The sequence below is a fragment of the Myotis nattereri genome, assembly GCF_964212035.1.
Source record: "Myotis nattereri genome assembly, chromosome: 1".
Lineage (NCBI taxonomy): Eukaryota > Metazoa > Chordata > Mammalia > Chiroptera > Vespertilionidae > Myotis > Myotis nattereri.
Genome location: NC_138075.1, coordinates 57921276 through 57935911, shown reverse-complemented (window position 1 = coordinate 57935911; position 14636 = coordinate 57921276). Strand labels below are relative to the sequence as shown.

The window sequence follows — 14636 nt, the reverse complement described above, 5'->3', positions numbered from 1 at the left end:
GAGCATCGACCCTGGAACCAGGAGATTGCCATTCGATTCCCGGTCACAGCACATGCTTGGGTACCGGGCACTGGGCTCGATCCCTATCGTGGATATGCGGGAGGCAGCCAATTGATGATTCTCACTCATCGTTGAGGTTTCTCTCTCCCGTCCTCGCTCTAAAATCAATAGAAACATATTTTAAAAAACAAACAAAAAACCCCCAAACCCTTAAATTTTCCTATGAAAACCTTTTATTCTGAATTTGTTGGTGCGTAAGGGAAACAGCTTTGCCATCATTCACTGTGGCCTGAATTTACACCAATTTGTATTTGGCCAATTGGGAATGAGGCCAAACTCCGTTCTTCTTTGAAGATCTAGTCGATTGGTAAGTGGAACTTAGTTGATTCTTTCTTTCATATAACCTTTAACAGGAATTCATAAGTTGCATTGATTATGCCCCAAGAGATGAGGGACCGGTGGTAATTTAGATGGACACCTCTGAAAAGATTTATCAGTTTCCTGTCTCGTTCTAACCAGATTATTTTGAAAACCTGGAGAAAAGACTGAAATTCCCCACCAATTTGAGACTGCATGCGAGCTTTTACAACATTAACGGGAAAAGATAAGATTCCCAACATGGCACCCAATAGACCTCCACAGATAAAATCATTGACCAAATGCTCGCTGTAAGTTGTTGCGGTAGGCAGGTGCTCCTTAATGGGACCCCGAAGGCCAAAAAACAGGACATTGCTGAACCCATTACGGAAAAGAACAGGCATGAAGCCTCGATAATACTCTCTAATTCCATGGCATTTCAGTGCCTTGAAAGCCTGGTAAGTGTTTGTAAATTTATCATGATGTTTGTGGTCTTGAAGCAGTGTCTGAACTCTTTCCAACGGAGTGAAAATTGCTTCTGTTGCCCCTGCCAGTAATGCTGCCATGCTACCGGTTGCAACATCTGGGGAATGGATATGCTTGCGGAGAAAGTAAGATATATCCCCATACAGACCAAACATAAGTGCCAGTGAAGTTGTCTTCTGCATCAATGGGGGAAGACTTCCACGATACAAGTTTCGAAATCCATCCCTCCTCAGCTGAAGCACCGCAGCCTTGATTTTGATTCCATACAGCTGTTGCCGAAAGAGCACCTTCTGAATGGGAAATGTGATCGCTACAGTGCTGAAAGCTGCGCCGCAGCCACACAAATAATGTTTTATTCCACCAACATCTGTAATAGGAGGTGATATATCTTGGTTTGAAGATGTTATGATTGGCAACCTCTTTTTATGAGCTTCTGAATCCATCATGTGGCTTAAGATCTATCTTCTTCTTGCAGGATTTTTAAAACCTGTAACACCATCTGGGCCTGGTGTTTTGAGGAAGGGTGGCTTTTTGGTAATGTTCTCAAATGCTTCCATTGTGAATGGATGTTAGGTTCTCTTTTCTGGAACCAGTTTTGATAACTGGATTTCCCATCGCCGTGGGTGCCTGGCTCCACGCCTGGTAGCCACCGGATCAGCAAGTGAGCCTGAAGATATGATTTTATATAGAGAAAATCCAAAAGAGTCAGTGAAAAAAGCTGTTGAATCCAATCAACGATTTCAGTAAAGTTGCAGGATACAAAATCAACATATAGAAATCAGCATTCCTTTATACTAATCTGAAAAAGAAATAAAAAACTATCCCATTCACAATAGTAACAGAAACAATGAAACACTTAAATTTTTTCCTAAGTGAAAAATCTAAACAATGAAAACTACAAAACTTTGATGAAAGAAATCAAAGAAGACACAAATGAATGCAGAGAGAGAGTGTGTTTATGAATTGTTAGAATTAATATTGTTAAAATGTTTATACTATCCAAAGCCATGATTCAACACAATCTGCATCAAAATACTAAAGACATTCTTCACAGAAATAGAAACGATCTTAAAATTTGTGTGGAACCACTAGAGACCACATAATCAAAGCAATCCTGAAAAAAAAAAAAAAACCACCACAAAACAAAGCCAGAGGTATCATATTTTCTGATTTCAAACTATACTAGAAAACCATAGTAATAAAAACAGTATGGTATTGGCACAAAAATAGACCCACAGGCTGATGAAACTAAATAGCCCGGAATTAAATCCTGGCATATACAGTTAACGAATATTTGACAAAGAAGCCAAGAAACACCCAATGAGAAAAGGATAGTTTCTTCAACAAATAGTGCTGAGAACACTAGAGAAACACATGCAGAATAATAAAATTGGATCCCTATATCACACCACTCACAAACTTTAACGTAAAATGGATCAAAGACTTAAACGTGAGGCTTAATCCCACAAAACTCCAAGAATAAAATGTAGGGGAAACATTGGTCTTGCAATGATTTTTTGGACATGGCACTAAAAGCACAAACAACAAAAGCAAAAATCAACAAATGGGGCAATAAACTCAAAAGTTTCTGCACTGCCGAAACCGGTTTGGCTCAGTGGATAGAGCGTTGGCTTGCGGACTGAAAGGTCCCAGGTTCGATTCCGGTCAAGGGCATGTACCTGGGTTGCGGGCACATCCCCAGTGGGGGGCGTGCAGGAGGCAGCTGATCGATGTTTCTAGCTCTCTATCCCTCTCCCTTCCTCTCTGTAAAAAATCAATAAAATATATTTTAAAAAAAAAGTTTCTGCACAGCCAAAGACACAATTAACACAATGAAAAGGCAACCGACAGAACAGGAGAAGATATTTGCAAACCATATACCAGATAAGGGGTTAACATGCAACATATATAAAGAGCTCATACAACTGAATAACAAAAACCAAACAAATTCAATTTAAAAATGTATAGAAACTAAATAGACATTTTTCCAAAGAGGACATCAAAATGGCAAAAAGGCACATGAAATGATACTCAGCATCACTAATCATCAGGGAAAAGCAAAACCACAATGAGAGAGCTACCTCATACCTGTTAGAATGGCTTTCATCCAGAAGACAAGAAACAGAAGGTGCTGGTGACGATGTGGTGAAAAGGGAACCCTTGTATACTGTTGGTGGGCATGTAAATTGGTCTAGCCACTATGAAAAAAATATGGAGGTTCCTAAACAAATTAAAAGTACACCTACCGTTAGAAAAAAGAAAAAGCACAAAAAGTAGACCTACCATTACAATCCAGCAATTCTACTTCTGGGTATATATCAAAAAGAAATGAAAACAAGATTTTTAAGAGATATATGCACTTCCAACTTTATTGCAGCATTATTCACAATAGCCAAGATATGGAAACAACCTAAATGCTCATCAACGGATGTATGGATAAAAATGATCTGGTACATAAATACACACTGAGATATTATTTAGCCATGAGAACGGAAGATATCCTGTTATTTACAATATAGATGGACCTTGAACACATTATTCTAAATGAGATAAAGCAGACAGGGAAAGACAAGTACTGTATGATATCACTTATATGTGGGATCTAAAAAAGTCAAACGTATAAAAAACAGAGTATAATGGTTACCCAGGAATGGGTGTTGGGGGGATAAGATCAATGTTTAAGAGTACAAAACTTACAATGAGTGTAAATAAGCCATAGAGATCAGTATAGCATAGTATCACAACACATTATAAATATAGATAATACAATTATATAATATGATAAATATTGGTACAGTGGCAAGCATATTACAATATATAAATATACTAAAGAAAAAAAAGTGAGGTTGGGTCATGACCATTAGCAAGACAGCTCAGCAGCCATGGCCAGCTAGTGATAGGTGAGCAAATCAATGAGAAAAGATGCCCCCGTGATCATCTGCACAGGCAGGGATCCACAACAGCCCCACACAGAGCTACTTGCCTGGAGATGGAATGGAGAGTATCTCATTCACATCAGTGTTCAAATTAGCTCCATAGTCCCTTCCTCTGTCTCATTCCAGACACTGTGTGAAGCACAGGAATACAACTGGATGAAGTAGGACACAGTCCCTGCTATTAAAGAGATGCTGGTTCAGATGGGTACAGACACGTCAAGTGACACAGTCTGAGGCATGATTGTGAGCACAGGGTAGGTGTTGTGAAGGAGAGGATTCTCCCAAGGGGGCTTCTAGAAGAAGAAACGCTCGAGCCAAGTTTTGAATAGCAATAAGATTCAACTGTATAAAGAATATAACAGGTAGTCCTGGATCTGATATGCCAAGGTTGCAGGTTTGATCTCCCATCAGGGCACATAAAGAATCAACCAATGAATGCATAAGTAAGTGGAACAATAAATTGATGTTTCTCTCTCTTCCTCTCCTTCTCTCTCTTTCTCAAATCAACTTTAAGAATGCAATAGACAGAAGAGCAGATGAGAACCCACAGAACAAAACCTGAAATTGGAAAGTGGTAATCACTTCCATAAAGAAGAAACTCAGTGTGTGTGTGGGGGGGGGGGTGGGGGTGGGGGTGAGTGGAGGTGGGGGAAAGGCCGTGTGTGTGGTGGGTGGCTTGTACATAGCAGGATTTAAGGCCAGAGAGTTGAGCAAGATGTCAATGCCACATAGACGCTTATGGGTTAATTTAAGCAATCTGAACTGTATTGAAAGCTGAGGGCACCATTATAGGTCTTAATACTGGGAATTTGACACTAATAGGTTGGCTTTTAAGTAAGCTTTCTGGTTTCAACATGGAAGACTGTTTGGAGGAAAGAGTTGCTTGGGTCCCACTTCAAAGCAGATCAGGGATTGACAGTTGTTAAAGACAGAATTGTGTCTCCCTCCCCATTCATATGTTAAAGTCCTATCCCCCAATGGGACTGTATTTGGAAACATGGCCTTCAAAGAGGTAGTTAAGGTTAGATGAGGTCATAAGGGTAGGGCTCTAATCCAATAGGACTGGTGTCCTCATAAGAAAAGGTACGAGGGATGTGTGATATGAGGGTTGGCCATCTGAGTGCAAACCAAGGAAAGAGGCTCAGGAGAAACCATTGCTGCTGATACCTGGATCTTAGAGAACTGTGAGAAATAAATATCTGTTGTTTAAGCCACACCATGTATGGTATTTTGTTATGGCAAAACATCATCGAGACATTAAGGCAGAAGGTGGAGGCAGACAGAATGACAAGTCTGTGAAGGATCTGGCCATCCTGCTCTATGAGACTGCACTCCTGTCCTCCGACTTCAGTCTGGAAGACCCCCAGACACACACTAACAGGACCTACAGGACGATCAAACTTGCTCTTGGTATCGATGAAGAGGACCCCACTGCTAACGAGAGCAGTGCTGCTGTGACCGAAGAGATGCTGCCCCTGGAAGGAGACACCACCTCACGCATGGAGGAAATAGACTAAGACACCTGCACACGTGTTTAATACTTTACCTTCATTCCCTTGGATAATATATCTTCAAGGAATTTTTTTATTTTTGTAACATTTTAAAAATATGTATGGCATATTTTCTTTCCCCCTCTACGTGTATGATACTGTGATACTTCAGGAACTCTAGCTGAGCTCGTTTTTCTTTCCTACTTCTATGTTGTCCTGTTTTAACAGAATCTATAATAATAAAAGCATAATATGCTAATTAGACTGGGCAGCTGGACAGCCTTCCGGACGTCATTCTGGACGTCCTTCTGGATGAAGCCACTGTGGCAGGAGCCGAGGCAGAGGTGGTTAGGGGTAATTAAGCAGGCAGGTAGAGTAGTTAGGGGCAATAAGGCAGGCAAGTGGTTAGGGTGATGAGGCAGGCAGGCAGAGTGGTTAGGGGCAATCAGGCAGGCAGGCAGGTGAATGGTTAGGAGCTAGTGGTCCCAGATTGTGAGAGGGATGTCCAACTGCCAGTTTAGGCCCGATCCCGCAGTGAGAGCAGGCCTAAACCAGCAGTCGGACATCCTCTGAGGGGTCCCAGATTACGAGAGGGTGCAGGCCGAGCTGAGGGACCTGCCCCCCTGTGCACGAATTTTGTGCACCGGGCCTCTAGTGGGGTTATGTTTGTTGTAAGATACGTGTAGCCTAATGTTTGTTAGCTTTGTGGTCTGAAGTGTTTATCTCTCAGTAGATTCCTAAGTAGACTGAATCTTTTGTTGCTCAAGTATTCTGAGATGCATGGTAATACAACCTTCATCCCCTAAGATCTACTTTTTAAGCCTAACATCCCCTGAAGTAATCAACTGCATGTACGGCCTCTAGAAGTTAGTATGCTAAGCTGACCAACATGATGGTAGTAACTATCATAGGGTTTGTCTCCAAAGAAAGAGATTGTTTGGCATAGCAAAAATACAAGCTACCTAGGCATGTTGTAAAGCTGTTTGAAAGTAGCTCAGAGCAAGTTTTGTGAATAGAAATGTAGTGCTCTAGTCACATTATGCTTTAAAAAACTGTGGCAAATACAAACAAATTAAAAAGAAAAAAAATCAGTTTACGAAGAAAAGGAAATTTGAGTCCCAAGTAGCTTAAGGTACAGCCACACACCTGAACTGTTTCTCCATAGTCCGTCCCACCCCAAATCTCTGACCTCTGTGCTTCAGGGAGGTCTTCTCTTCCAGGCAGGTTCTCTGTGCAGGGGAGATACCCCAGAAGAGCAAGGCTCTCACCTGACAGTGTCTACAGCAATCCTGGAAATGGGTCCTGTTAACTTCACTTAGGGATGGGCTCTGTTAGGCCAGGTCCAGGTCATGTTCCTGACCTTGGGGGGGGGGGGCAAAGTGCGGAGAAGTCAACTCCACCAGAGCCAGATGGTTTAAGAACAAAGGAGGAGGAGTTTCCCATAGGAAAAGGGAGGTATCAGGGGAAAGGGCTTCTGGGAAGGCAAAACAGCCTCTCCAGATTCCATTCCCAATAGCAACAGAACCCAAAGGGTTGGAATACCCTCAACAATAACATAGGACCTAGATGATGAAAACCGTAAGAGAACTAAATAAATGAAACAGCAGTTTGTGTTCTTAGAAGATACAATATTGTAAAGATACTGCTTATTTCCAAATTGATGTATAATCCAACCCCATCCTAATAAAAATCCTAAAGTAATTTTTATTTAATGGATTCTTTATAAACTGGTTTTTAAAATTCACTTTAAACAATTCACAAAAATAGCCAAGAATTTTTTTAAAAAAGAACAGTGGGGGAGGAGATTAGACTTATACCACTATAAACATACTATAAACATGCTATAAACATACTATAAACATATAGTAATTGAGACAAAGTGCTATTGGTAGAGGGAAAGGTAAGCCAACTAACTAGAGCATACAGTCAAATCAGTAGGGGAAAAATAGGCCTTCTATAAACAATGCTGAAATACCTACCCTGATTCTTCTTTCAGAAGAAGATAAGTCCCACTTCACACTACACTAAAAGAATTCCAGAATGGATCGGTGACCAAGGACATAGAATACTTTCTTTATAATCTTGGGGCAAGGATGACATTCCTAAAGACCTGAACTCCAAAAGCCATAAAGGCAAACATTTAGGATGAATTAACACCAGCAAGTATGTAAGGAGCGAAGCATTCCCTACCCTTGTGAAGTTTGGATTGGCAGATTCTATTTTGAATAATAATTTTGAAGTAGCCAGATTTTACTACATATAAACTGTGACTCAGAATCTCAGGCATTTCTAGGTATCCCTCCTACAACTCCTTCCAGGGCTTGCACAGCCTGTAATCATGCATGGGTGCAAGGCTATGTACAAAAAAATTCTATGCAACCTTGTTTTCAATAGCCTGTAAGAGGAGAAACACCCTAAAATACACAGCAATGAAAGATGAAGTCAGTTTATCATGTCACAATGCAGAATGCGCTGTGACAGGACAGCCAGGCAGAGCCAAATGTTCTGAAGAGAAAGGGCCCCTACGATGAGTCAAAAGAGCAGGTGCAGATGTTTCATAAAATGCCAAGCGTAATAATGACCTGGAAGGCCTGGAGAGAGACACATTTTTGAAACCAAATTATTAGTTTCAGTAAATTGTGTCAATATAATTTTAAGCAAATGCCAAATGGAAGACTGAGCCCAGGAATTCACAGAGGAAAAATCTTCCGGAAAACAAGGAACACCAAGGAGATCTGTGACGCCAGCCTCACTGTCAGTGTCATTGATGGTGCCAGGCAGCCAGAGTTACCCGGATTACTGAGTGTTCACCACATTGTTTGCTGATGCTTCGGATGGTTTCAGTTGCTAGATTCAGTTCGCTGACTGAAACCAACAAAGGCTAGACAACCAGTTCCTTGAAAGTTGGAAATACCACCCTTTGGGACATTAGTGCCTGTAGTGATTTTCTCTTTGGATATTCTGGTTTCTTAATACTGTTAATGAAGAAACGGGAGTCAGGCCGACAGTGCCAGTTAGTGTAGACGGGATGACCTCCATAACACCTGCAAAGGACACCAATGCAGTAGGATTCCATACCACTCAATGTTTGCGGATATTCAATTAACCATGGACAATCACTCCCCTCTGGGTCGAGCACTCCTCTCCATGCCAACTCTACTTCTGGAACACCACCTCTTGGAATAAGAGCTCCCTGCTTCACTAAGCCGTGAATACCATATAGAGCACCATGAATGGAGTGCTCAGCTTCTTCAATCACCAATTTATTAGAACCAAGAACAACTGTAACTCTTTCTAGGGCTTGCCCAGCCTGTAATCTTGAGCAGTTTGCCACAACCATTTACATTGACCTCCTCAGCTAAATCAGCCAAACCCAGCATGATAGCAGTGATTTGGTCAATGTGAGCAACTGGCTTCGTTCTGAAGAACCAAACCAAAATGGAGAAAAATTTCGTTTGGTTCTATGTCATGGATAAAACACAGGTCAACACAGGCCCACAAAGGAAGCTTAACCCAACCTTACAGGAATTTATAGCTCTTCTCAGAAATCAGCAGAGGATACTCTCCAACCTCAAGATACCAAGTTTGTTTATGCCATCTCATGAGTCTTGTGCCTGTGACTCAGCTGCCCTGATTCAAATAGGGAAGACCCTTAGGCCACCAATTAACTGACAAAGCCAAATAGCTTCCACATGTACCTCATAAAACTCCCTTGGTCTGTGAGCAACTCGCAACTCATTGTTTCTGTTGCCTTGAGTTTCCCAGCTGGCACTTCAAAGGCCTGGCAATAAATTCATCTTTCTGCTTTGTTTTATTCAGTATGCACAGTTTGGTTTTTGACAGTTGCAACTGTCTTACAAATAGCTGAAAAGTCTTATAATCAAGCATTTACAGAAGAAACCACATAAACATAGGTAGGAAGGGCAGAGATAGATACGAAAGGGGCTGGTCCTGCACCCAGGTACTGCATTGAAACTCGGGAAGGGGTCCCCACTGAGGAGCTGGGGTATCTCAACCCCATGCTGGGCTCACCAGACCGGAGCACCAGTGCCAGGAAGAGGAGGCCATACAACATCTGGCTGTGAAAATCAGCATGGATTCTGTCCACCAGGGAGAGCTAGGAGTATGCTAAAAACCCAGGTGCCCTCTTAAAGGGCACGCAAATTCTCTTTCACAGGCACTCAACCTGGGCTCCAGTAGAGCCGGGGGGGGGGGGGGGGCGGTGAAGGATTAAAGAAAAGACAAAGAGAATATAACTGGGGCTCGGTGGATCTCCTGTGTCTGGATGAGGCCACAGAGAAGGATCCAGCCAGCAAGCTGAGGCTTTATTTTAGTCAGAGACAAGGTTGTGGTCAACATAGTTACAATGTTCTTGTGAGTTTCACTTGTTTTGGCAGCACTTGCTGCATCTCCCACAGCCCACTAGCTACCTAGGAAGGATCTAGGGCAGCGGTTCTCAACCTGTGGGTCGTGACCCCTTTGGCAGTCGAATGACCCTTTCACAGGGGTCGCCTAAGACCATCCTGCATATCAGATATTTACATTACGATTCGTAACAGTAGCAACATTACAGTTATGAAGTAGCAACGAAAACAATTTTATGGTTGGGTCACAACATGAGGAACTGTATTTAAAGGGCCAGAAGGTTGAGAACCACTGATCTAGGGGGAGGCCATAAGGTCAAGCTTAATTATGGTAAGAGGGCTCTGCCCTCTAAGCTGGGACTTGTTTATGGCTCTCCACAGGTCAGTCTGAGGCTTACCTCTAGAGCAGTGGTTCTCAACCTTGGCTGCACATTCAAATCACCTGGGAATCTTTTTAAAATCCTGATTTCTGGGCCTCATCCTCCGGAAATACTGTTTCTTTGTTATGGGGTGGGGCCCTAAGTAACTACTAATCTGCTTTCTGTCTTTATGGACTTGCCCATTCTGGACATTTCATATAAACAGAATCATACAATATGTGACCCTTTGTGTCTGGCTTCTTTCACTTAGCATAACGTTTTCTAGGTTCATCTGTGTTGTAGCCTGTATCAGTTCTTCATTCCTTTTAATTGTTAAATAATATTCCATGGTATGGCTATTCCATGTTTTTGTTCATCACTCCATCAGGTTTTGAACATTGGAGTTGTCCCATTCTGGGCTGCTGTGAACATTTGTGTTCAAGGTTCTGTGTGGACATATGTTTTCATTTCTCTTGGGCACAGACCTAGGAGTAGGAGGCCACCTATTATTGGGGAACACATGAAAACAGTGACCTCTGCTTCATGGTTCCCGAGTTATGATAAAGTTAAGTGTTCACCAGTGGTGTGTTGTTCAGATAACTTGGTTCAAATATGGGTATTGTGTAGTCATACTCTTCACACAAATGCTCATACCATACATATATTTAGTTCATATTTATTTAGGTGGTTAAATCAGAGCATCATTCCTGATCCCCTCTCCTCACTAGAGGGTCTGCATCCTTTTTACAACGATGCAAAAATATTAATTTCATTTCTTTCACCAGAAATGGCCTTGAATCAGCTGTGGAAAATGACCAGTCCCAAAGGCCAGCCTACGTCCAGCCAGGCCCTGTCTAGAGAATGAGGGGCCCATGCTATGCGTTGACAAGTGGCCCAATTCCTTCTTATCATAAGTGAGAGGGTTGAGCCTCTTGTTCTCACAAAGGATCCAGAGATTAGACTCACTGAGAGCTTCCCTCAAGTTGCCTTAGCAGAAGGCCTGGCCCACTTCAGTCCTGCCCAGCGGAGCTCCAGGGGAGGGGCCCGAAGGATCTGTATTTTTAACCTGTTGCTGACCCAGCAGCCCATTTAGGAAATGCCGTTCACAGGCCTCCGTTGGTCTCTAGCCTTTCCCATCCTCTCCGTGCCCCTCAAGGATCTCTTACGGGGCCTGTGGTCACCCCAAAGCCTCCTCTGAGAGTTCCTCGTTAAGCCCTTCCTCCCCCTAATCACCCTCCTTTCTTCCTCCCCCTTTTCCAAGCCCCTTTCAAGGCTGTCATGGCCACAGGAGGCCGCCCACAGAGGTGCTGAAGGGAGCTTGTTAGGCCAGATCAGCTGTTCTCAAAGCGTGGTCCCCACCTGAGGGTCCCCAAGGTCAAAACTCATTTCATGATAATAATACCTTTTCTTTCTGTATGTGTGGCTTTTTAGATGCTCATTCTCTCAGGAGTTTTCCAGTGGAATGGGTTAGTCTCTGTTCTTGTTTTACAATTTTTCTCAGTTTTAATTACTAATAATAAATATCCACACAAACACAAAACTCTTTGGGGTCCTCAATTTTTAAGACTATAGAGGGATTATAAGACCAAAAACTTTGAGAAAACTGACCGAGATGGTTTTCTAATTGGTGATAATTACTAATTTGATAGATGAATGAGGCTGCTTATGGAGGGGAGGAAATGGGAGGAGACAGAGAAGAAAAAGGAAAGGAATGGTTTCGGGAAAGGGAGGAAGGGGGTGGAAAGGGAAGAGAGAGAGGAAGAAAAGGAGGAGCAAGAAAGGAGGCAAGGAGAGAGGTAGGAGGAGGAGAGAGGAGGGAGGAGGTGAGAGAAGGGAGAGGAAGGTAACAGGAGAGGGAGAAGGGGAAGGGAGGATGGGTGGACAGACAGAGCTCCTAAGCAGGGAATTGACCCTATTGAAGATGTGCCAAGGCTGAGCTAGGTATATGCTTTACGTATTTCAGTGCTGCCCCATTTCACAGATGAGGGCACGGAAGCTGGGAGAAATCTGGGTGATACCTCATATCCTGTAAAAGGGGTGGAGCTGGGTCTGAACCTAAGGTCACATCCTTTGTCACCATGCTGTCCCCCTCTAGCTTACAGATGAGTCCTAATTGTCAGTGTGCCACCTTCTAGCCTGCTGGCCAAACAACTACGAAAGCCCAGAATGCAAAGGCCTTTACTACCTTTGCGGCCATTAAGCTACATATAATCCAGGGAAGGGAGTGGAGGAGGCCAAGGGGTGGGAAGGGGAAAGGGGATGTAGAGCAGCTGCCTGGTTTCAGGTCGCAGGCCTTTCCCATCAACCCCCATCACTGCCCACCTCCTCAGGTGACTCCCTTCCTGCCTCCCCCTTCTCTTCTCTGGCTGGGGAGGGGGGGGCCCAAGGCTACGCACACAGGGACACATTCATTGGGCCCCTTCACCACAATCAGTTTGCTGGGTTTGCCCCCAAGTCCTCTAAAAAAAAGACAAACTGGTTGAAAAACTCCACTTGGCATTATTTTCAATATGCAAAATACAATTTATTACTTGGCGTTTACCCTTGAGTGTCCATATAGTGTAGTACATTCCCAACCAAGTATTTCATCAATAAATACTAAACAGCACACACTGTGGGATGAAGTACTTATAGGGGAGGTGGCTTACTGCCCACGGGGTGAGTATTCTACAAAATATTCCCATAGGGCCCTTAAAGTTGTTTTTTAATGGGAAAGTTATGGACTATTATGCGCTGAAGATGTGCTCTGCCTCTCCAAACATAAAGCGTGACTTTCCTGTGCAGAGGCAGGAAAGGGTCTGTGGGAGAGAGGTAGGGGATGCTGTAACTAGGAGACGAGGAGCAGTCTGGAATGTTCTGGGAGTGCAGCTCAGGGAGACCATGGACACACTGCGGGACCTGCCCCCTCAGCAGCTGGGTGGACCTGTGCCCATTTCCCAGAGCCCCTGTCCAGGCGGTCCCCTGGGGGGAGAGAAGGTGGCTGAAAAACGGTCCCCGGGACCATGTCCCCTTCTTCCCTCTGGGCTCTTCTGAGGCAAGCGGGAGCCTTTTCTATTGCTCTCTCACTAGGGCTGTTGCATAGTAAAACCCTCACAAATGACTGGATGTAACCATTCTGTTTATTTTTTTAAAACAGATGGGAAAGATGGCCTGACTGGTCCATTATGACACCTGGCCAAGTAGATCTGAGGGTGGTCCTGCACCCCCGAGCTTATGGGTGCCAGGCCCAGGCCTACCCGATGGCTGTGCCCACTCTGGAAGGGCCTCTCTGAGCAGCAGGGCCTGGGGCTGGGCCTGCAGAGCCCGAACTAGCCCTGGGAGAAGGGCCGGGCGGGAACAGGGCTGAGAGGAGACGAGATCCAGCGGATGCAGCAGACACAGCCCTTGGGCACCACAGGAGCCACCGGCGAGCCTCACCCAGGTGTGTTTTTGGAATTTGAGGTGACTTTTTACTTCCCTAATGCATGCCATCTGGATGAAAAAGGAATTTTCTAAAACAAAGAATAAGCCTCTCTATACCTTTAGAAACAAAATAAAGCAAAGGGTCTTGTAACAAAGCACTTGGTATCTTCCAGAAGGAATTGCTGAATTTCAAATAAAGACAAGGTATCTTTCTTTTATGTTCTTCTTCTCAATAGAAAACATTACTTTTTAAAACCTAGCAATTAATTTGTATATGCAATTACATCCTTAATGCAATAAATATGAGTATAATGGAGATGGACAAGATCCCCGTTAGGCTGAGGGATGTCACTGATCCTCACATGTCTAATACTAGTGACAGGCCTTGCACTAAATGTGCTGTCCTGTGTTCCCAGACAGAAAGGTTTGTCTGCTCTGAGAAGCATGTGTGTCACAGCGTTCAGCTTTTCCCTTGGAAGAAAAGGATGTGTCCACGTGATAACACTCCTGTCACATCATCACATGATTCATGAGTTAAACCTCCCGTCCATCGTATGCACATCTGCTTCATTTATAACAGTTCACACAGATGAAAATGTTTTATATGAAACAAGACAATATGATGCAAGACTGGGAAATATACTCTTACAATAAAAACACATTTTAAAAAAAGTGAATCTGTCTAATTACATTTGGAATGGGAACTTCCTCCTACCACAGATCAGTTACCACGGCCCTCCTCCGACAGCCACTGAAATCAGCACTTCCGGAGGAAGGCCCCGTCACAGCGCACGCTGACGGAGACCAGGTTCTAAGGAGCTCCAAAACAAACCCGAGTCAAAGAAGCAGTAGGAAATACATGAGATGCTGGATTCTGTCGGTAATTGAATGAATTGAGCTGAGTATAATTAAAAATAACCTTAAAAATGAGTAAATTTTAGCCTGGCCGGCGTGGCTCAGTGGTTGAGCATTGACCAGGGTTGTGGGCTCAATCCTCAGTGTGGGGCGTGCAGGAGGCAGCTGTTCAACGATTCTCTCTGATCACTGATGTTTCTATCTCTCTCTCTCCCTCCCTGAACTCAATAAATATATATATATATTAAATGAATAAATTTAAAAAGTGCTCAAAATGAATAAACAACAAAAATCCCCCAGCAGCACTGTACTTGAAGGTGTTCTCCTAGTGCTGACGGCTGACAGTGGTACTTTTGCAGGGTTGGTAGTTTTAATAGTAATACTGGA

The 14636-nt window shown here is 43.5% G+C and overlaps 1 protein-coding gene across 1 annotated transcript; it reads right to left on the bottom strand.

The window, feature by feature from the left end:
• Nucleotides 1–224: 224 nt before the first annotated feature.
• Nucleotides 225–1295, bottom strand: LOC308533897 (mitochondrial nicotinamide adenine dinucleotide transporter SLC25A51-like). Its single transcript, XM_081112112.1, has one exon. The coding sequence runs from the start codon at nt 1287–1289 to the stop codon at nt 396–398; it is 894 nt and encodes a 297-aa protein (XP_080968238.1). The 5' UTR covers nt 1290–1295; the 3' UTR covers nt 225–395.
• Nucleotides 1296–14636: the final 13341 nt, after the last annotated feature.

Bases quoted from the DNA above. Each gene is read 5' to 3' on its own strand.
- LOC308533897 (XM_081112112.1), bottom strand. From the start codon at position 1,289: ATGATGGATTCAGAAGCTCATAAAAAGAGGTTGCCAATCATAACATCT.